The sequence below is a fragment of the Crotalus tigris genome, unplaced genomic scaffold, assembly GCF_016545835.1.
Source record: "Crotalus tigris isolate CLP2741 ecotype Arizona unplaced genomic scaffold, ASM1654583v1 scf7180000020608.1315917, whole genome shotgun sequence".
Taxonomy (NCBI): Eukaryota; Metazoa; Chordata; class Lepidosauria; order Squamata; family Viperidae; genus Crotalus; species Crotalus tigris.
Window position 1 is genome coordinate 427,934 of NW_024098104.1, and position 21,391 is coordinate 449,324.

The 21,391-nt window shown below is 50.2% G+C and overlaps 1 protein-coding gene across 2 annotated transcripts; it reads right to left on the reverse strand.

Annotated features, from left to right (window-relative positions):
* Positions 1-1,902: 1,902 nt before the first annotated feature.
* Positions 1,903-20,534, reverse strand: SREBF1 (sterol regulatory element binding transcription factor 1). Of its 2 annotated transcripts, none has more exons than XM_039367988.1 (19): positions 20,170-20,534; positions 14,322-14,705; positions 13,288-13,439; positions 13,092-13,205; positions 12,171-12,386; positions 11,585-11,699; positions 10,807-10,997; positions 10,366-10,570; positions 9,505-9,689; positions 8,627-8,888; positions 8,365-8,531; positions 7,799-7,967; positions 6,938-7,046; positions 6,368-6,471; positions 6,052-6,184; positions 5,488-5,635; positions 4,286-4,471; positions 3,812-3,923; positions 1,903-3,630 (listed from the first exon to the last, which is right to left on the reverse strand). In XM_039367988.1, the coding sequence occupies exons 1-19, from the start codon at positions 20,267-20,269 to the stop codon at positions 3,407-3,409; spliced, it is 3,276 nt and encodes a 1,091-aa protein (XP_039223922.1). In that variant the 5' UTR covers positions 20,270-20,534; the 3' UTR covers positions 1,903-3,406. The 2 variants fall into 2 exon arrangements, with proteins under 2 accessions (XP_039223922.1, XP_039223923.1); XM_039367989.1 differs by lacking the exon at positions 20,170-20,534 and adding an exon at positions 15,836-16,246.
* Positions 20,535-21,391: the final 857 nt, after the last annotated feature.

Genomic DNA, 21,391 nt, shown 5'->3' on the forward strand with positions numbered 1-21,391 from the left:
CATTTGGCGAGTTCCCTAATCACCTATTTTTCAGCCATCTCCTTGGGGATGGGGTGGGGAGATGAGGTCAAAACAGAGGCAATAGATCACCATAATGTGTAGATTCCCAGAAGCTCCACGCAGTATTCCTCAACAATTCTTTGTCAATAGAAGTAGAGTCAAAACTCCCTCAACATCAAAATATGACGAGTATGTAGGCGAAACTAATGAACATTTCCAATAGGGTTGGGTTTGTGATTAGAATAGAATAGAATAGAAGCTGGAAGGGACCTTGGAGGTCTTCTAGTCCAGCCCCAGCTTAAGCAGGAGAACCTACACCATCTCAGACAGGTGATTGTCTAGTCTCTTCTCAAAGATCTTCAGTGATGAAGGACCCACGATTTCTGGAGGCAGGCTGTTCCACTGGTTGATTGTCCTCACTGTCAGGAAGTTTCTTCTTAAATCCGGGTTGCTTCTCTCCTTGATCAGTTTCCAACCATTGTTTCTCATCTTGCCCTCTGGTGCTCTGGTGAACTACCTGACTCCCTCTTCTTTGTGGCAGCCCCTCAGATACTGAAACACTGCTATCATGTCTCCCCTATTTCTTCTTTTCTTTAGACTAGCCAAATCCAAGTCCCGCAGCTCTTCTTCATATGTTTTAGCCTCCAGGCCTTTGATCATCTTCTCTGAATTTTTTCCAAACTCTCAACAACTTTTTTGTGATATGGTGACCAGAATTGGCTGCAGTATTCCAGGTGTGGCCTCACTAGGATTTTATAAAGCGGTACTAGTACTTTGTGTGATCTTGATTCTATGAGTTTTCACATCACCCTGAGGCACAAAATGTTTCACCCCTTTTCTCCTTGCTAAGGAGCGTATTGTATGAACCCTGTTAATATTTCTGGACGCTGTTTCTGCAGTGTAGTGTATTTGTCATCTGTGTGGATAAATGTAGATGTATTTTAGAAAACACCACAGAAGCTGATATGATTAGCAACCCATTTTCACCAGCATCTTGTGGCTTGAAGGATGCAACCATCATATTAGTCCATGTGTGACCCGTATAGTCAGTCTGAAGGCATTTTTATGAGTGTCATTGCTCAACAGAAAGGTCTACTTAACGTCTTGATGGACTTCTGTGAGGCCAACCCTACTGTTGAAATAGGGTGATGTGTTTTTCCAATAGGTCAGTTCAACATATTTGCTGGCCAATAACAAATCCTAGCTCTCTCAGGATGTTTTCACACTAATAAAATACAATTGCTATCTTCACAGAATATGCTACACTCAAATCATATGATTTAATGAGATGGCCTGCTTCACACAACACATTAAAACGATGAGCTCTGAAAACCTGCCACACTGCATGCTATCTGACCCATCTTTTCACCGAGTCTCATAGGATGTTGAAACCAATTCTTTGAAATATCCAAAAGAATTGTCCTTCCAGTCCAATTCAGATATGAGAGTTGCTTCATCCTTCTGGATCCCCAAAGGCTTGAGTCCTCCTGGACTGAATCAGACCCAAATGTCATGGTTCTGAGGAAGATGCCTCCAGAAAGCTTTCAACTGGGGTGGGAAGAGAGGGGCTACCTCCTTCCCACACCTTCACTGCCCCACGTGTGCATAGCTATGACTCAGAACACAGAGGAACTCTTCATTGGTACATTTTAGAGCAGATAAAAGAAGAACTTGGCCAATTCAAGCGGGCTGGGACAACTGGGAAACCAGAAATCTGATGAGCCAAACCAGGAATCCCCCATGGATCTCACAGTCCTTGAAGACCTCACCAACCACCATGTCCAAGAGAGGGACAACTTTTGCACAGCTGGTGAGAATTCATCAACCTAGAGATTAGCCAAGCCCATTCCCACCATCCTTTGCCCGTTTTTTCCTGCTCCAGTTAATGTCCAGACAAGGAGATATAAATAAGTAGCTGTTTTATTTTATCATCTGTACAAAAACCCTCCCCTGATACTATGAAAATAACTTTTAAAAGGAAGAATCATGGTTGAGCAGCGGTGCAGGCTTGCAAGGGAGGAGACCGAGGCAGGTGCATCACCTCCCACCAGTTATGGGCAGCATTGGGAGCCCTCCAGCTTCTTCACGAACCCCGACCCTCTGGGTGGTTTCCTACCCACCACTATGGTGGGTCCCCCAAACCACAGTCTGGGGTGGAAGGGGAAAAAAAGCTAGATTGGAATAAGAAAAGCTGCTGCTCTCAACAGCTCGAAGGGTGGAACAACAGAGACATATCTCAGATCAAACTGTCTCCCTTCTGTTTTCCTTCTAGAAACATTTTTTTTTAAATCCTATTAAGCCTTTTCATGACATCCTTTGCCATTTTTTTCTTAAACACCCCAAGTTGACTTCTTCTCCACATGAGTCCATCTTAAGAGAAAGGAAACTATTGTCCTCCTTTCATCCAACTGCTTTCCAACAGCAACAGTTGATATGTGAAGAGATGAGAGTTTTACTTAACCTCAAGGGTTGTAGGTCCACCATGACTAAAGGTCATCCAAGGCCACCACACAAGACCACTAGAAGCTACAAGTGAATTAACTCTCATGCCTTCAAGGGTGGGGAGTAATGCTATTCATAAGCCTCAGCCTCCTTCTCCAAGACTCCAGTTCTGCCAAGGGAGCCTGGCACACTCTTACAGCCCCCTAAGAGCCCCCATCCTCTTCTGTGGGTCATCCTTCTCGCCAGTTCTACCAGTTACCCAGGGAATAGCAATGGGGTGATCTGAAGGACAAGTCATTTCAAGGAACCGGCGCCCCCTCCTACAGTAAGACATCGAAACCAGCCAATCACCAACCGATTAAACTCCAAGCAATTCACAACTGGTCAGATGGAACCCCCCCCCCGCCAGGCTGGGCTCTGCCAATAAGCTTCAGAAGAGATGGATAACAAATCGCCAGCAAAGAGGGGGAAGTAGTCAAACAGCAGCAGTGGGAGTAGCTGGGGAGGAATGGAGTTGGCCGCGAAAGAGGTAAGGGCAAAGTCTTCATCTGCTGGATAGCTGATGTGAGAAATTGAGGCCTGGCTGGCCTCTGAAAGATGGAGAGAAGCCACTTTGCCTACCAAATGCACCCTGATTGTGGGGAGTCTAAAATCCAAGAGACTCACGGGAGTTGTGTACACACCCTTCCCTGGCAAAAGCGAGAAGTCAGCCAGATCCGGCCAGTTGTGCCAGAACCGTTTGTCCCTTCTCGTATATGTTGGGTCCGTTCAGACGCACAAGAAGAAAAGCACTAGCTGAGCATCCTTGAGGAAGCAGAGCTGCCTCAGCAGGGAGGGTGGAAGAGAATCACCACTGCCAGGCTCTGCCAGGTCCCCCCCTGCCACTTTCACCAGCACTGCCACAAGCCACACTGGTGGGGCCACTCCGGGCTGCCACCCTCCTTCCTAGGAACCTTCCAAATCTCTAGCTGGAGGTGACAGTGGAGCCACTGCTGAGCCGGACAATCATCTGCTGGCACTCGTGGAAGGTCCATTTGTCGCCCAGCTTCTCCAGGGAGCGGGCAGCCTCTGCCAGCATGCCCCCCCTTTGGCCTGGTGCTAAAAGCAACGCAGGAGGGAGGTAGGAGCAGGCCAGCTGCAAGGCTTCTGCTTGTTCCCGGGCAGTGGGGTGGCTCTCTTGTTCACCAGCTGGCAGGGAAGAAAGAGAGGAGATCACGGGAAGCAGGTGGACACCAGTGTGTAATTTTGGATCGCCTCGGTGCATCTGCGGCACCCATAAGTGCGTATTGGTGCAATGGCTTGAAGAGCCAGCCGCATTTTCAAAAGCCCACCCCCATCGGAAGACCTGCCCAAGCTTGCAGAGGCTCACCTCCTTTGGCAGTAGAAGGTCCTCTCCTGCGGAGACTTCGGTCAAGCAATTGGTGGGTCCGAGTGGGGCTGGCTCGGGTCATCAGTCGGGCAGTTGCCTCATGGAGGAAGACCTGGAGGAAGAGGGAGAAAAATTAACTCTCATGGTGGCATTTCCACCTCTCCCAGAAATCTTTTCCCCCTCACACCCTTAGGACAGTCCTGGCCTCAGAAGCCAACTCAACCCAAGTGTTGAACCTGGGCCACAATTTGGGAGTGAAGAAGGCCATCAATGGAGCAACCTTCAGGTGGGCCTTTCTGTGTGGCTTTGCCCTCCCTCCTGCTGCCAACCCAGAAATCTGACCCATATTTTATCACATGAGCACCAGAAAGCTTCTACCACCTTCCCCATCCTCCCGGGGGCACTTTTCGGTGGTCCAGAGGTCAAGTTCTCTCTCCCTAGTGTAAGGGAAGGACACCCCATGCCGCCATTCACCCTGTGCATTGCAGGCTGGTCCGCTTGCGCCAAGCGGCGGAGAGTGCTGAGATCCTGCTGAAAGCCACGCAGCTCGAGGGCAGACGCCTGGTAGCGGGCTCTGTGGGGCGGGCCCCCCTGCATCTGCTGTTGCCAGAACCTGGTGCGAGTGATCAGGAGCAGGTCACACAAAAGGAACTGCACTGCCTGAAAGGGGAGAGAGACACAAAGGAGAGTTGTAGCTGGAGGGTGGAAGAGTATGAAGACGTGGTTCCCCCAAACCATGTGGGCTAGGGGAAAAGGCCTGTCTCTGCACCACCTCTTCGGAAGGAGAGAAGTCCCACTTCTGCCCTCTTTTAGCAGGCCCCTCCGCTGCACGGGTGCTGCCCCAGGGCTGCACTGAAGGGGCATTGCACATCTTCACCTGCACATGCAATGCAACTACAATGCACCACCGACACAGCCACAGTGTTTTCCATACCACCATCTCCTGACTGATACGGGGCTCTCCACTCTGCATTTCCCTTCCCACCTTTTATCCCACCCTTCCTACAGCCCTTTGCTCCCCTGATTCCAAGCTCCAGCCTCAGAAAGCAAGGAATGTGTAGGAGAGGCAGGAACCTGCATTTCTCAGGCTCGACAGAACGGTTGGGTCAACCCAGGTCTGGCACTTCCACCGAGAGGATTGCCCAGGATCCGTTGACTTGGCACAGAGGGAAGCAAGAAACAGGGTTTAAGCCCCAAGCACAGATCTCCGTTGAGGCACTGATGGCTAAATATTGTGGTCAGCAAATCTTCTGTAGATCTGTGCTTCTTTCTGATTTGAAGGAAAGAGAAGACTTAGCCCTGAGTTGTGTCTGAATGTTGATAGCAGGCAGGCCCAGTCCTAAGTGAGAGGTTTGGGGTCTGGAGAGCTGAGATTTGCAGCCACCTGAGAAACCTAACCACCATTCACCGGGAACTCTTGGCAAAGATGAGCCAGAGGTTGGTGAATAGCTGGAACAGGACCATCTGCCACTTTCTGTGAAGGTGGACCCAGAGGGTGATTATGGATCAGCCCAGAAGTCACCCTGTTTGCGTTGACCATGTTGAACTCCATCCCTGGTTTTGTCCAACAGCCTCATTCGGAGTTCCTCCCTCCAGTTCTGCAATTCCAAGAGACCCTCCAGAACTTGAGAGCCCACCCATTCCACCGACACCAGGATACCCCATGTGCAACATACTCTGTCAATAGCGCTTGGAGTCGCGTTTCCTGCCAAGCTGTCCCGCAAATATTCGCCAGCTTTGTCGCACTGTCCCAGGCTGCTGTCCTCTTTGCCCAGCATCCGGGCTGCCTTGAAGGTGTGCAGGGCTGCACGGGGAAGAGGGTTCCTGCAGCAGGGAGCATACCATTTTCAAACTCACCCAGGTGTGAAAACATCCATCTTGGGAGCCAGGCCACAATGGCCTGGAAACCCCCAAAGGTGCAGGGGGCATTTCTGACATCCAGGTTTCAAGCTCTTAAGATGGTGCTGGTTTCTAAAATGTGCTACTTTGCAGAAACCAAAAGAACGGAGGTCAAATGCTATGCTCCCCTTTTGGTCACCCCACAAAGAATAATTCTGCAAAGTCTGAGAAATTAAGCAAGGTCACGTGGATCCACTGGATTGCGGGAAGAAATGTTCGGCTTTCTTCTATTAATACATAGCACAGCGGTCCCAGCTGTCCGTTCCTTCCCCACTTCAGCTTTCCTGGGGAACTTGCCCCTGGGGGTGCGTCAACAGTTTGCACCTATGTAGTGCACTTACTCAGACCCCTGGAGAGCTCGGGGCATGAATTCCACCAGAGGGTAGAGGCGTTCCATGGCCTCCTCGTCCGCTTGCAGTCCATGGATTGCCATGGCAACCACAGATGCCCACCAGTGAGAAACAGGATCAGTACCTAGAGATGGGAGAGGGGAACCCAGTCACCCACAGCTGCAAATCCCTTCACACTCGTGATGCCCGGGTCTATCTTGGCAATTCTTCCTCTTGCCAATTCCATTTCTTTTAGCTTCTCCACCTCTGCATTGCTTTCCAAACCCCCTCTTCCAGCCAGAGAAGTCTCGGGTTTGGGAAGGCTCACCTGTGGCTGAGTCCATGTTGGTACTGATGGAGGGCATTGGGTTGGGGACAGCATCTGCACAGCTGTTGAGGAAATGCAGGTACTCCAGAGCATCTGAAAATTCCCTTTAGCGAGATGAGAGAAAAGTCGAGTGAGTTCAGCTACCAGCTCAGAAATGCGAAGTCATTTGAACCTTCTGAGGACCAGGAGGAAAGAGTTTTTTGCTGCCAATAATAATCCTCTGGATGTTCCTGCTCAGGTCAACCACGCTGGAAATTACTCTTGGGTAATTGCCATGAGTCTCTTTCCTTTAGGTCAGCATCAGCTTCTTCAAAAATCACCATAAGGTTGGGTGAGATATGGAAAGAGTTGGAGGAACGAATGAGGTAGGCTACACAGTCATTGCTCTTCCAGCCCATTGAGCTGAATTAATGGCACACACCATTACAGATACCAGCTCAACCTCGAAATCTCTCTCCATCGTAGCTGGCTTGGGGGAAGCACCTAAGAGGGAAGGACAGGAGGGCCAACCTTCTCTAGAGAAGGCTTCTTCAACTGGAGCCCAAGGATTGGGAGAAGTATGGTCCTTACCCTTCACTGTGACTGGCAGGGGCTGGGTTGTCCAGCCTGGAGACGCAAGAAAGAGCTTTCTCAAGCAGATGTTCTCGGAAGAGTTGTGTCACCTGAGCCAGGGGATTTGCTGGTGAGAGAAAGAGACCTGTCAGACAGCTCAACTCAGGCATCTGAATCTCTCCCGATACAATCAGCAACTCAGGAGCCCCTTTAGCACAATGCAACAACCCAATTTGTGCCAACAATTCACGCCTTTCCAGTGATTACAGGGGCAATAGATGGACCCTTCAGGGACCACAAGAGACAGACTGAAGGCTCAGATCTATGTGGTCAAAGTTAACATTCTCCTATTGGCCCTTAATTAATCAACCAGTCAATCAATCAATCAATCAATCAATCAATGAGTTTGCCCAACAGGGGTCTTAGTTGAGGGTTAGCTCCACACCAAACAAGCCAAGAATAAAACTAGCTCTCCTTAGGCTGGGTGAAAGATCTGGATTCTGGAATTCGCAGAATATGCTAAGCCCCATCCCACACTTAAGCATCTTGGCAAACAGGACCACTAGCTCAGAGGCTCCTCATATCCAGCAACTGAAGAGAGAGGCACCGTAAGAATAGACAAACGACTCTCCAACTCAGCTTTGTAGAGTCCTTGCTATCAGTTACTGTGACTACATTTCTAGACTATTCTTCAAGAATTATCCAGTGCAGGCATTCCATATACTGATAAAAAATAAAATTTCCCTTTCACAAAAGCACAGAACCATTAAAAACACTAGGCAGCCTATTGAAAGCAGATGCCCGCCTCTTTTGGGCTCCTGTCAAGTCTGCAGGGCCAGGTCAGCTGCTCAATCTCCCTGCTCCTTGTATCCACTCTACCTGGGTGGCTGGTGGAGCTGTAGATACTTTCCCGTGGAGAGCTTTTAACCGCCCAGTCACCATCCACGAAGAACCGGTGTCCCACGGGGTGGCAGAGCCACTGAAGCGCAGGAGGGACGGTGCCATTGTGCGATAGCAGCACTTGTCGGGCACTGCTGAGGAAGAACCGCTGTGGTGGGCAAGAAGGCAGGATTAGTCTGTGGCACGGAGAGTTAACCTGGGCAGTGGCTATTTGCAAGCCTTCCTTATGGCAAGGAAGGGGGTTATAAGAGGTGGGAGGAACGGGGTGGAATTTCAGGGGCTCATGCAACAGGTAATCCTCAATTTACAACTTACAACCCTTCATTTAGTGACATTACAATGATGTTGAAAAAGGTCCTCACGCTAATGAGTGTTAGCTGGCTGGGGAATTGGGGGATTTGAAGTCTACACCTCTTACAGTTGTCAAGGTTGGACACCTCTGCCCTATGTCATTCTGGATAAATGGCTGCCCAATCTCTTCTTCAAAACCTCCAGTGATGGAGCACCCACAATTTCTGGCATTGCACACACAGAGACTCACTAACCGCTAGGAAGTGGCAACAGTGATGGAGGCTGGTCTTCACACGCAGGGCAGCAGCCACGTAGACTTCGGCCAGCGTGGCCACCGAGATGGCATCCCCAGCACACTCGGCCAGGTTGACCGCGCTCAGTGCCATGTTGATGGCAGACAGGTGGCCTGCAACATGCTTTCCTGGGGGAAGAAGAAGAAGAGCCCTCAAATGGCACCAAGGTGTTGCTGATCGTGTCTGCCCAGTGGGGAAAGCGAGGGGTCTTCAGAAGTCTTACCTGTCATGTGAAGTTGATGCAGCCGGTGGTAGACCAGGGCCGCATCGCAGGCGCTCTTGCGCACGTCGGCCTTCAGCTCCTGATCTCGGAAGAAGCCCCCGGCTCGGCCAGCCAGCCAACGTCCTACCCAGAGACGCTGGAGGATGTGCCGGATCAGGTTCCACAAGAGGCTGCAGGTGAGGTCCAGGTTGGATGTTGGGAGGGGGCGTCTGAGTGCTTTGAGGGCTGTCCACAAGTTCTGGGATGCTTGTGCAAAATCCCCCTAAAGCAAGAGAGGAGACTTCATAAAGGAATGCAGACGAGGAGTTAGACTCAATGCAAACCCTCCAAGGATGAGGATTGGGGGAAGGCATCTTTCCACCCAGGCTTTGATGGCTCTGTCCAGTCATTTCTCTTCCATTCTCTTGGACTATAAATTCCATCCTTTTAACCATTCTAGCTGTTAGAAGACGACTTGGAGGCCACTGTAGCCGCCTACTACTGCCTTCCATTCTCTTGGACTACAACTCCCATCCTTTTAACCATTATAGCTGACAGAAGACAGGACTTGGAATTTTATAATTGGGTGCAATTCCCAACTGCCTTTCGTAGTGATGGAAATTCTGGTCCCAGGTGTGATTATAAACTCAGGAATGCCTGTAGTGGGAGGATACTCCACACTTAGTTAAGGATGGTGTTAAGTGATGGCAGCTATCTCAAGACCGTCCTCAACCTGTGAAGATCAACCTCCCGTGTTGCTTTATTTCCACTGGCTTCCTGTTCATTTCTTGTCTTGATTCAAAGCGTTGAGTTGGCATTAGGAACTCTGCCGGGTTTTGAACCCAATGCTGTATTTCCTTCCCTGAGGAAGGAAAAAGCCCTTTCCTGGAGTTACGTACCCGAGCCAAGTCAAGGTCCGCCTGCTTGCGGTGTCTCCAGAAGATGACTGAAGACTCCGAGTGGGGTCGTGTGATGGGCTCGCCGTAAATGAAAAGCCGGACGAAGGCACCACAAATGATCAGCAGGTTAATCATCCAGAAGAACAAAGTGGGGAGAAGCCACTGGAACTGGGGAACAGGAGCATCTGGACACAAAAGCCCAAATCAAGGGAGTGAGTGGGCATCTCTCAGACCCCGAGAAGCGCAGGTGTGCCCCGGCCCCTCCAACGCGGAGAGGGTTTGGAAAAGCAATGAAAATCCATCGGCATTTTTCTACACGCTGCTCCTAATACTTTACATATTGCAGACAATTTCCTTTGGTATACAGGTAGATAAGACCCCCCCCCCCACACACACACCTCTTCCCCGTGTGCCTCTTGCTCTTTTCCTTTTCACATTTGCACATTTTTAAATCAATGGTAGTTTAAAAATAATTTTTATTGTTCCTTTTATTGGTTGTGAGCAGCCTAGAGTTGTCTTTAGGCAAGATGGGTGGCATATAAGTGGCATTTATTTATTATAATTCGATAGATTAAATAGAGATAGATAGATAGACAGACAGACAGACAGATGATGGATGGACAGACAAGAGTTTCTCAACCTTAGTAACTTTAAGAGGACTTCAACTCCCAGAATTCTAGGAGTTGAATCCTACTCATCGTAAAGTTATCATGGTTGAGAAACACTGAGATTGATAGATGATAGATGGTGAGATAGATAGATGAAGAGATAGAGAGAGAGAGAGAGAGTCAGACACAAAAACGAAGCCTTCCCAGTGGCCCCTGTCTTGCAGCCTCAGCCCAGGGGGTGTCTTTCACTCACTTTCTGAGTCGTCCATGGCCAGGATGCTGCGCTTGGAGCCATCATGGTTGAAAGCCTCTGAAGAACCTCCGAGGCCGACTCCTCCGAGCAGGGAAGAAAGCGGATTGAAGGAGAGACAGAGGAAGACAAAGGTGCAGAGAGCCATGCGGGACCTGTCCAGCATTCCCAGGCTGCCCGGTGGAGGGGCTGGATATTCGGGCTTCACCTACAAAGAACAGCCACTGGGTAAGTTTCTGAAAAGAGAGGGCGGGTCCAACAACCACTCCATGACAAATCCTGCCCAAAATCTGGCCAGCCTTGGGTTGTTTAGAGGAAAAAGACAAAACAACCCCTTGAATTTCTTTAGGGGTTGTTGATCCTTCAGATCAGCAGAGGTTTCTCCTGGTCTTCGGGCCCACCCAATGGCCCAGGTTCTCCTGGAGCCTTTGCTCCCATTCTCACCTTGGCCTCCTCGCACGAAGGGCTGTCTGGCTCCGAGTCGGTTCCACTGATGCCGCCGAAGGAGAGCGGGCTGCTATGCGAAGGGGAACCGGCATCTGAGGATGGAGGCGTCAAAGCATCCATCATCTTCATTCCTTCTGCCGGATCCTCCACGTTTCCACCAGACGTGGCCACCAGGTCTTTCAGGGATTCTGCAGAAGGAGAGAGCAGAGCAAGGGTAGAACCGAGATGGGCTTTTCACATGATGGAATATCCAGACTCTCTGATCGATTAGGTTTTCTTGAGGAAGGCCAAAGAGGTTGAATTCCTACAAGGCCAGCAACCATCCACTAAAACCGCAAGAGGGTTCAGCCAATGGTTATTCCAAAAATCAAAGAAAATATATTCAGTCTCAGCAGAAATCAGATCAAAGTCTGTCCTCACTGCCGCTAGCAGGGAGTTGACAGGAAAAAGTGTCTGAGAGAAGAGGAATTTAGGCAAAAAAACACCAGTTTTTCCCAACAGGATCCAGCTGTTTCTGCTGATCACTAGGCAATGTTGACATTGACTTCTTGGTAGGTGGCGAAAATCCACCCCAAGTTAAAAAAAAGATCTCTGCTTTCCACCAGGGGGACTTTTCTCCAAGGGGGACTTTGAGGCCAGGCAACTTGTAGATTAATCTGCCAGCCTGGTCTTGACACCCCTCCCTGCTGATCTCCTTGGTCTCAAACCCACAAGAAGAAAAGGGCCCCTGGTTTGTGTGTGTTTGTGTGGGAGGGTGTATATGCATGAAACTCACTGTTGTTCTGTGCTGCCATTTTGAGGGTCATGTTCTCCCCCTTCAGCTTCTGGTTGGTCTGCTTCAGATAGCGGATGTAGTCAATGGCTTTGCGCAAGATGGCTGACTTGTTCAGCTGCCAATGGAGACAAAGAGAGAGGCTGGGTTTATGGGAGTCCAGCCAAAGGCAAGATCAAAAGCACCTTCTCTCTACGTGACATGAATTTGCCTAAAATGGGCAAAGCTGCTTGGGATATCCCTGGCCCAGTCTCATATCTAGCTGAGTTCCATCAACTCAAGTCACCATCAAGATTCCAAGGAGAAAAAATCATGTGCTTTCTGCTGTTCCTACATTAACAATGAAAAGCAAACCAAAATAAGAAACCAACAGAGGGGCCCAGACATGATCAAGGTCAAACCAGGTTTCCTAAACCAGAAACACCCAAGCACTCATCATGACTTTCCTCCCATAGCAAAGAAAGAGACATCTAACTTTCCACAAGTGAAAACTCCCTGACGGTTAAGACAGGAGAGAGTTTCCCAAGCAAGGACTCCATGCTCTACAGCCCCAGGACATCCACCACCCCACAGAAACAGGTGTAGCTACCTTGGCTTCTGTCCCCACGACCAGGGCCTTCAGCTCAGCTATCTTGTCATTGATGGAGGAACGATAGCGTTTCTCAATAGCATTGTGAGCGGTGCGCTTCTCGCCCTTGTTCTGGCTGATGAAAGGCTTCCCAGCGGTCAGGCGGTTGATGGGCAGCTTGTCGGTGTCCACCATCAGTGGCACTGTCGCCAGGATGGTGCCCCCACTCACCAGGGTCTGCAAGGAAGAGGAAGAGAGGAGCTGCAGAGAACTTGAAGGCTTCACCATGAACATTGGCTGTCCTGGGGCAGGAGAAGTCAAGCTGAGCATGATGTGGTCTCAGCTGGCTGAGGAGAGAGCTAAGAACATTTCAGGAGGACTCTGCTAACACATATTATTAGTACAACGTATGTGTAACTCATTTCATTCATTGGCTTTCATGAACTACAGCTTATCCTGGGGGAAGTGAAGGAAAAGTTAATGTGGGAGCAGCAGACAGAATTCTGTTTTTCTCCATCACACTTCAGCACATTCTCAATATCACCACCTTCTATTGGTGGCACAGTGGACAGAATGCAGTACTGCAGACTAATTGTGCCAACTGCCAGCAGTTTGATCCTCACCAGCTCAATGTTGACTCAGGCTTCCATCCTTTCAAGGTGGGTAAAATGAGGATCCAGATTGTTGGGGGCAAAAAGGCTGACTCTGCAACCACTTCGAGAGGGCTGTAAAGCCCTGTGAAGCAGTATTCAAGTTTAAGTGCTATTGCTATTTTAGGACCCCAAAATAAGCTGCTATAAAGGAATCAGGTGAAGCTTTTGGCAGATGTCTCAGATGTGCAAACGGGAGAGAATTCTCAATCCAAAATTTGAGAATTAAAAAACAAGAAGAAATGGATCAAAAGAGGCAGAGGAACCAAGACTCAGAGAAATAGGACCTTACTGGCATCTGCAAGGATGTTGAGGAGACCACTGAACTGGTGTTCGGAGTTTTGGCTCCAGAGACTGTGGTCAGAAGGAGTGAGTCGGCCTTGATGAAGTGGGGCTGCAGAAGGACCTGTGGGAAGAAGACATGGTTAGGACCAAGCATGAATGTGCACCAGGGAAGAGGGTGGTCCCATCTCCTAAGTCCTACTCACCGGCACTTGCTGGACCACCTGGGGGCTACTGGCAGCCAGAAGCTGTTGGGGGGCGATGTTCTGGAATGACGTTGGCTTTGGTAAAGGCTGTGTCTGCTGGGGTTTGGGGGACACCAGCGGAGGTTGCTGGGGTGTCCCTGCTGGCTGGGGAGCTAGGAAAGAAACCCCAAAAGATTGGAAATGCCTTCTACAGCAGCGGGGCAGACCCCTGGGCCAAACCCACCCACCCACAGAAGCCAGGCACACACAGGTAGAGCTAATCTTGGATGTGCCCTCAAGAGCCCTGCTGGATCACAGCAAGCAAATGAGATGATGGGAGGTATGGTCCAACAGCTCTGGAGGGTTCTCCAGACATTAAGGCAAAGCCCTCAGGGCCTATCTTTCCAGTCCTTCGAGACCTTGGAAGCCCCAGCCGTGAGCCTACAGTCTTTCCTTAAAAATGGATAACCTATCATGGTCTGAAAACTTTGAGCATGATGGTGTGATTTTTCAGACCCACTCCAGAAACTCATTCTTCTTTGGGGGGGGGCAACTTTTTCAGCCAGACCTTTTGGTCATGTCTTTAGGAACCACTGTGCTGTCAAGTTAATAGACAGTGGAAAGTTTCACTCTATTTGCTCAAGGGAGCTTTGATGAAAGACAATGACTTTATATTCCAGTATTTGAGGAGCTGTCACAAAGAAGAGGTGGTCAACTTATTTTCCAAAGCTCCAAAAGGCAGGACAAGAAACAATGGATGGGAACTAATCAAGGAGAGAAGCAACCTGGAATTAAGGAGAAACTTTCCAACAGTTAGAACAATTAACCCAGTGGAACGGCTTGCCTCCAGAAGTTGTGGGTGAGCCATCACTGGAGGTTTTTATGAAGAGACTGGACAGTCACTTGTCTGAAATGGTATAGAGTCTCCTGCTTGAGCAAGGGCTGGACTAGAAGACCTCTAAGGTCCTTTCCTATTCTGATTGACTTCATGGAGGTCCGTTGGGAGGCCCAGACAAGGCTCACAATAGCAAATTAAGCTCTCTTCCCATCCTTACCAGAAATACTATTTTGGTTCTGGAAATCCATCAAGGGCTGGGTGGAGAAAGGCATCTGGGCAGCTGGAACAATATTTGGAGACGGTATCTTGCCAGTGGGCAGCTGGCTTTGAGTTGGGCTGAGCGTTGAGGCCAAGGATTCCTTTTTGACATCCATCGGAGATGGTGGCATGTTCTGGCAAGTGGTGGGCAGTGTCTGGAAGCTGGGTGGAGATGTGGGTGGAAGATGGAACAAGCTTGTGGAAGAGGGGGCCTTTGCCCCCAAATAGTTGCTGAAGAGGCTGAGTCCATGGGGGTTCAGATCAGGAGGAAGCTGAGAGCTGAAAGATGTGTCCATCAGACCAGAGAAGTCATTGTCTTCGGTAGAGATCAACTGGAGCATATCTAGAGAGCCCAGGGGAGAATGAGAATCGTGATTCTGACTTGGAGGATCACTGCTGAGGACTATTTCAAAGGAATGATGCAACTGACTTGGGAAGGCTTACAGGATTTAGGGTGGGGGTCTCCAAACTGGGCAACTTTAAGACTTGTGGACTTCAACTTCCGGAATTCCAGCCATTATGGCTGGCTGAGGAATTTTGGAAGTTGAAGCCCACAAGTCTTAAAGTTGCCCAGATTGGAGACCCCTGATTTAGAGGACAGAGAAGGGAGGATACATAGAGGACAAAAGGGTGAAACAGCACCACTGCCTGATATTATGAATGTATTTGAGCCAGGATTCATGAAATTCCCACCCTCTAACCCTGACTGAATTCCTAGAAACTGCATGGGGACTGCAACTCTCTGCAGGAGATGGGCAATTAAGAAAAATGAAATAATAAATAAGTAAACTGGTACCCAGAACTAGTGTAAAAATGACTTCATTCATCAACTGGAAGGAAAACAGAAAAGGGCTCAACTCTGACCATGCAGAGAACACATTCACACAACTCTGGCATTCAGGAGTGGGGAGAATCTGGGTCAGAGGAATTATCACAGGTCCTTCTAGGCTGTGGCTTCTCCAAGGCAGGATTGTCATCCACATCCTTATTTTCAGCCAGGGAGGTGACAGTGGGTGAGAACTGGGTTGTGGGGATGGTTGACCCACTTACTCTCTATGAATGTTCAAGTAAACCATCTGGAACCCTCTTGGTGCTACCAAGTCTGGGTTCCAATTCCAGGATCCAATGTCACCAGCTTCTGGTTATTGCCATCTCTTGAGAATCACAACTCAACATGCTCTGCTTTGGGTAAACAGATTTCCTATTTTGGCCGCCTCCCATCAGCTGACCTTAAATTAAGTGAATCCAGCTGTTCTTGTCTTGTTTTCTGGCCCAGGAAAGGGGGGGCAGGCTTCCCTGCATGTTTTAGTCTTTCTAAATGGAGCATTCAGCTTCCTTCTAAATTCTTGGCGCTTGAAACATCTGCTGGGTCTGACCGAGAAACCTTTGCCCCGTTATTCGTAAAAGCTGGCTAAAATAAAATATTGTGTCTTCTTTCCAGCAAACAAACAAACAACAAAGCCGATGAATTACCATTTCAAATAATGGCGGTTGGGAATCTTGCAGGCAGAAAAATGGGTTGGTCTCGGCTAGGGGCTCCAGGCACAAAGGTCACCCCTACCGCAGCTCTAGAGGGGCCCATTGCACCCCAATTCCTCCACCCTGCAGGACTGTTCCAAGCCCCTGCCAGAAAGGTCCAGTTGGGGGGTCTTTTCCCCCACCCGCCAACACCTGCTGATCCATCAGCGTTGCAGGTGCACATCTGGAGAGCCCAAAAAAAGGGACTCAACTTGCAACAAGAAAAGGGGAAAAAAAGTTCCGTTCCAAGAAAGCAAAACAGGCGCCTTCCAGAGAGACCCGCCTTTGGTCCTGGAGAAAAGTGGGGCTTGAAAACCCTGGTTGCACCCTTGTTGGGAAACTTGGGATCTGAGTTTGTTTGGCTGTTTTTTTCCCTTCCTCTCCGGGCCCTCCTCCCCCCTCCCCCCCAGCCTGTTGGAAAGAGGGTTGCATGGTGAATCACAGATTTAGCATGAGGTGATCAGGCTGGGCCAATCAGGGCCGGAGCAAGGAGCTGCTGCAATGCTGGAGCGTGTGGCACCCGGGTTACTGCCGTGCATTCAGCATTAACCCTTTCCCTGCCTCTGGCGGCAGAGGGGTTACTCCAGGTCATTGCACAGTTAACCCGTTTGGGGCTGGAGCGTTGCAGGGGAGCTTTACCTCACTGCTTTGAGGGTTCACGTTTCTGGGTTTGAAACGTGCTTTGCCAGATGGGGACCCTTAGCTGGGAGAGGTGGCATCCCAGGTAAAGTGTCCCATTAAAGGTTCCACGAGGAAGTGAAGGTTCTGTAAAAGTCTCCTATCAATCTGGCATGGGATGGGGGAAGGTGGGAAAAAAACACAACGTTCCTTGTGTTTTTAACAACACCAGCAGCAGGCAGAAACTGATCTCCACCTGCTCTGTGGTTTCCCTCCAGTCCTGTTTGACTCTGGTTTCCATATTCTTCAGTCAGCCTGATCAACGGCTGGGGATTATGGGGATGAAAGTCTTGCACGGTGGGCAAGCGGAGGTTTGGAATGGATGCTTTCAGGAAAGCTCTTTCTAAAAGTTTCCGAAAGGGATCAGCTTCTGAGTTTGCTCTGCTTTCAGAGAAGGTGAATTCAAAGCTTTCCAGGGTTGGTGGTAAACGTGGTCTCTGGGGATCAAGCTGCCGTCAGGTGTGGGGTACGGGCAGTGAAAAAGCTGGCAACAAACCAATTGCCAACAATGATTGCATGGCTTGGAGCATGAGATAGTTTAAAGCAGGTTAGACTGTTGCCTGCCAGCTCAACACCATCCTCTTGCATCCTGAAAACCTCCTGGAAGATTCTGACCTCATCTTACCAAAACCTCAGAGGAATCTGGTTACCTTTTTTCTGACTAACCGATGGTCTTCAAAGGCACAAATGTTCATAAGCCACATCTAAAGCCACTTCACGCGGATGATAAAGCACGCTGGGGCTCACAAATGCATCTGGCTTTCAAGAGCATTGGTTAATCAGAAAAGGGGCGACCAGATTCCTCCTGGATTCTGGAGACCAAGTTGGGTCTCCTCTGACCACCTCATCTCCCATAATTAATTGATCAGGCGATGCATCTAATTTTGGAAAGGGTGGGAGTCCCAACACATCTGGAGGGCCACAGCTTTGGGGAGGAGGGACAGGCATCCCTGGAAAAAGGAACGAAGGAGGTGCCACATTTGGGGCGATACCCAGTGTTGTTCAGATGGCCAAAAGGTGTCTCCTAAAAACAAAACGGATTTTGCTTGGAAAGAATAAAGGAAGGATTTAGGAGATGGAGAAACACACCTGAGGTTAACCTCTCTCCCAGAAAAGGTTGAAAACTTTTCCAGAAGGACTTTGGGAAGACACAATGCTATGTTGGGTTTCTAATGTATTTCCGTATCTATTTTTGATATTTTTATGTCTTGGTCTCGTGAGCTATAGAGACACTATTTATGATTGCAAAGGGATATATATCTGAGAAATAAGCAAACAAATATTAAAGGTCTCACAATAAGTGGCTTGGATGATGTCTGATTCTTGGGATGTTTGCTTTTTGTCTTTCTGGTGTTTTGGAGCAGTGGGGCTGTGATTTTTCATGTTTATATATATAAATCTCATTCAAAGCAGTTGGGAATCCTATGCTTCACTTTATTGATGCTTTGCTCACATTGGGATTTTTCTTGGGATTATTTAAAGAAGTTTTGGAAGCTGCCTGAAGTCTTGTGAGGCAGGAAGTAAAGGAGGATGTGTAATAATAAACCAAAATGAAGCAAATCCAACCTCAAGACACCGCCAACACAATCACACCAAAATAGGAAGTTTTGTCACCAAAAGGAAGGTGGTGAGATTCAGGCAAGGCTGATGGTGCTTCTCTGGCTGGCCTTTCTGAGACCTGCTTTGGGCCACAACTGAGATTTGAGCATTAAGCCAGCTCCGCATAATCTGCCCCAGTTGCCTGTTAACAGCAGACACTGTTGAATTTTCAAAAATCCAGTGTGATGCTTTTTTAAAAGGGCACCTTAAATCTTCCCTATACTAGATCTTTTTAGGACTCTAGTCATTTGCACTTTAAGATATAGAGTCAGCTCAAGTTAGAAATTAAAGTGGAAGTAAAAGGAATTTAGTTTTGGGGGTAAAAGTTAAACACCCATGAAGGGTACAAAGGGGGACTTTAGGGGTGTTGAACCTTTTAGAGGCGTATAGAAAAAGAAATCTGGAAGAGGTTCCAGAAGCTGAGAAAAACTCGCTAAAATTTCTTCTACAATGTCTCCCCAAACCCTATCACAGCCCTTCTCCATCTTGACGACTCTGGCAGCCATACCCATCATCCCCAGCTCACATGGATGGACAGTGATGATTGCTAGAGAGCAGGGACTCTCTGCCAGCAGGCCCAAGCACAGGCATCAATTCCTTTCTAAATTAAATCCATTTTTCTCCTCCACCCCCTCATGTCCAGGGAGGTTTATATCGCACATGCTCCTTGGTCTTTTTCTCCAGAACAACAACCCTGCCAGGGAGGCTGTGGTGGGCGAATGCACCTGGCCCAAAACCTCTCAGTCAGCCTCCCCAGCTGAAGGTGGACTCGAACCCAGGTTCCTTACCCTCAATGTTTAGCTGAATTCCTTTTTTCTTTTTTTTCCTGTCCAGTTTTAGTCTGTGGGCTCATTGGAGCAGAGATTTATCTGCTTGCAGAGCAGAAGAACCTCCATGGGTTGGTAAGCAGAGCCATTAGCAGAGGTTCCTCAACCAAGCAGCTTGAAGTCCACCCATCTTCAAGTTGCCAAGGTTGAGAAACCCCGCATGAGAAGGGAAACAGGAATGAGTAGATGCCCAGTTATAACGCCACGCATCAGCTGGGCATTTCAGCTCCCACTGCCATTGCAAGGCTGTGTGGGCAGCATTTCCAAATGAGTCCAGGCTTGGGAAGCCCCCCTGCCCAGCTCCTCCCTCTGCGGAAGACCCTGAACCTTCCTCTCCCAGCGCAGATGACCGACAGTAACCCAGCCCGTGACGTCAGGCCCTCCACAGACACCCGGGAGGAAGAGGTGGGCAGGGCCTGGAGGGAGAGCTGCCAGCCCTGGCTGCCAGCCCAAGCTTGGGGGGCGGGGGGGGGGGAATGGCGGGGCTTTTTTGCCACCGTTCTATCTCAAAGGCTGCTCTTGTGTTCCCTGGATCTCCTTCTGCTCCCCACCGCCTTGTCACAATGACCCAAAGAGATGTTATTGTCCTTAGGCTAAGCACATGGGTGCTGGCACTCTCCCTGCAGCTCCACGTGGATGCACCTCAGACCCCATGGTGCCCAGCCTGCCTGGCTAAGCATGGGACTGGAGTCTACCCCACCAGGCCTGGGAGAGTCTCTGCCAGGGACGCCAACGGCTCTTCCAACCCAAGGGGGACTCTGTCCCCAGTTTTCTGGCAGGCGCTTCCCATCTTCCCTCGCCCGGTCCTGCCTCACCAAACACACCCAGCCTTTCCCCACGCGCGACGGATGGGGAGCCTCGCTTTCCTCTTGAAGCGGGGGTGGGGGGTGCCATCCCACTGAAAGGCACCGCGGACCGGCGTGGGGAAGACAGGGGTGGGCAAGCAACCCGGGTGAAGGCTGAGCAGGCACTTTAGGCACACGCAGGCACGCGCGCACACGCACACACTCGCCGGCGCCCGGCGCTCTTTGCAAAAAGCCCGAAAGGGAGCCGGCTTCCGACACAGAGGGGAAGACCCTCCGTCGGAGGCACCTCCTGACCCGAGGCTCCTGGGGCCGGAGGGGAGGGGTCTTCCCCGGCCGGGGTGCCCAGGAAAGGGCGACGCGCCCCTTCCCACCTCCCTACCGTCAATGTCGCTCAGGAGGGCCGTGTCGATCTCGGTGCTTTCGCGGAGCGTCAGCGAGAGGTCCAAGCCGTCCAGCGAAGGCTCTTCGAAGGGGTCCATCGCGGCGGAGCTGTCCCCAGCGCCCCTCGCCCCCTTGCCGAAGGAGCCCCGCCTCGAGGGGCAGAAGAGGCGAGGATTTGGAGGGAGGACAAGCGGAGACGCCCGGGTCACACTTGGGGCTGTCTCCCGTCCTCGGTCTCCGAAAAAAGCCAGCCAGGCAAACCCGTCCACTTTCCGCGGGGGTCTCCGGCTGCGCGAGGCTCCTGCCGCGGCTGGAAGGAGACGCGGTCAGTTGCGAACCGTAGCTCAGACCTGTGACCAGTGGCGGGGAGGAGCCTGGCCTGGGGCCCCGCCCCTCCGCTTCTTTCCATTGGCCGGAGGGGGGAGGGCGCGAGCCGCGAGTGCTTTCCGAGACTCGAGGCATCTTTGCGCTCCGAATCTGATCGGGCTGGCTGGCTGATGGTGGGGGGGAGGGGGGGATTGTGCCCCGGTTAGATTTGGGGCGGGGGTGGGCGGCAATAGACGGTGTGCTTTCCGTGCAGGAAGAACTGCACCTGTTGGATTCCTGCCACACACCTGGAAGAGGCAGAGCTGGGAACAGGTGGGAGGAATATGGGGAACAGGCTGTTCAGGCTGACTAGAGGAAAAAGGGGAGCACCCTTCAGCACAGACCCTTATCTCAGTCTTGGGTAACTTTAAGGGGGAGGGACTTCAACTCCCAGAATCCCCCCAGGCAGCACAGGAGTTGAAGTCCCTCCCCCTTAAAGTTACCCAAGATTGAGAAACATTGCTTTAACCTGTGACTTTTGCAAACAGCAGCAGTTGCTTCCTTTCTTTACCTGGGAATTGAGTGTGGGAAGCTGCTGTAATTTTCCACACTTAGGCTAATCTAACTGGCACTCCACCCTTTTTAACCCTCTCATCCCAGTTAACTCAGAGAACCAGTTCAAGATAGGGTTAATCTGGGGTGGAGGATGAGGATGGAGGCTCGTTCTCCGAGCTTGCAGGTTGGCTTCCCAACGTTTTGTTACCCTCACAAGATCTACTGACCCATATAAAGTCCTTATAAGCAGAATAACACCAACATCGACATCCCCTAAATTCTGCTGAAGATACCTCCACCCTCATAGGGTTAAGAACTACCTCAAGCATGAAGTTATGCAACTGACATCCCAACACCAG

Excerpts from the sequence above, each read along its gene's own strand:
- SREBF1 (XM_039367988.1), bottom strand. The coding sequence starts at position 20,269 with ATGGACCCCTTCGAAGAGCCTTCGCTGGACGGCTTGGACCTCTCGCTG. Across the intron at positions 8,532-8,626 it reads GCATCAACTTCACATGACAG|GAAAGCATGTTGCAGGCCAC; the intron begins GTAAGACTTCTG and ends TTCTTCCCCCAG. Across the intron at positions 3,924-4,285 it reads ACCAGCCTGCAATGCACAGG|GTCTTCCTCCATGAGGCAAC; the intron begins GTGAATGGCGGC and ends CTCTTCCTCCAG.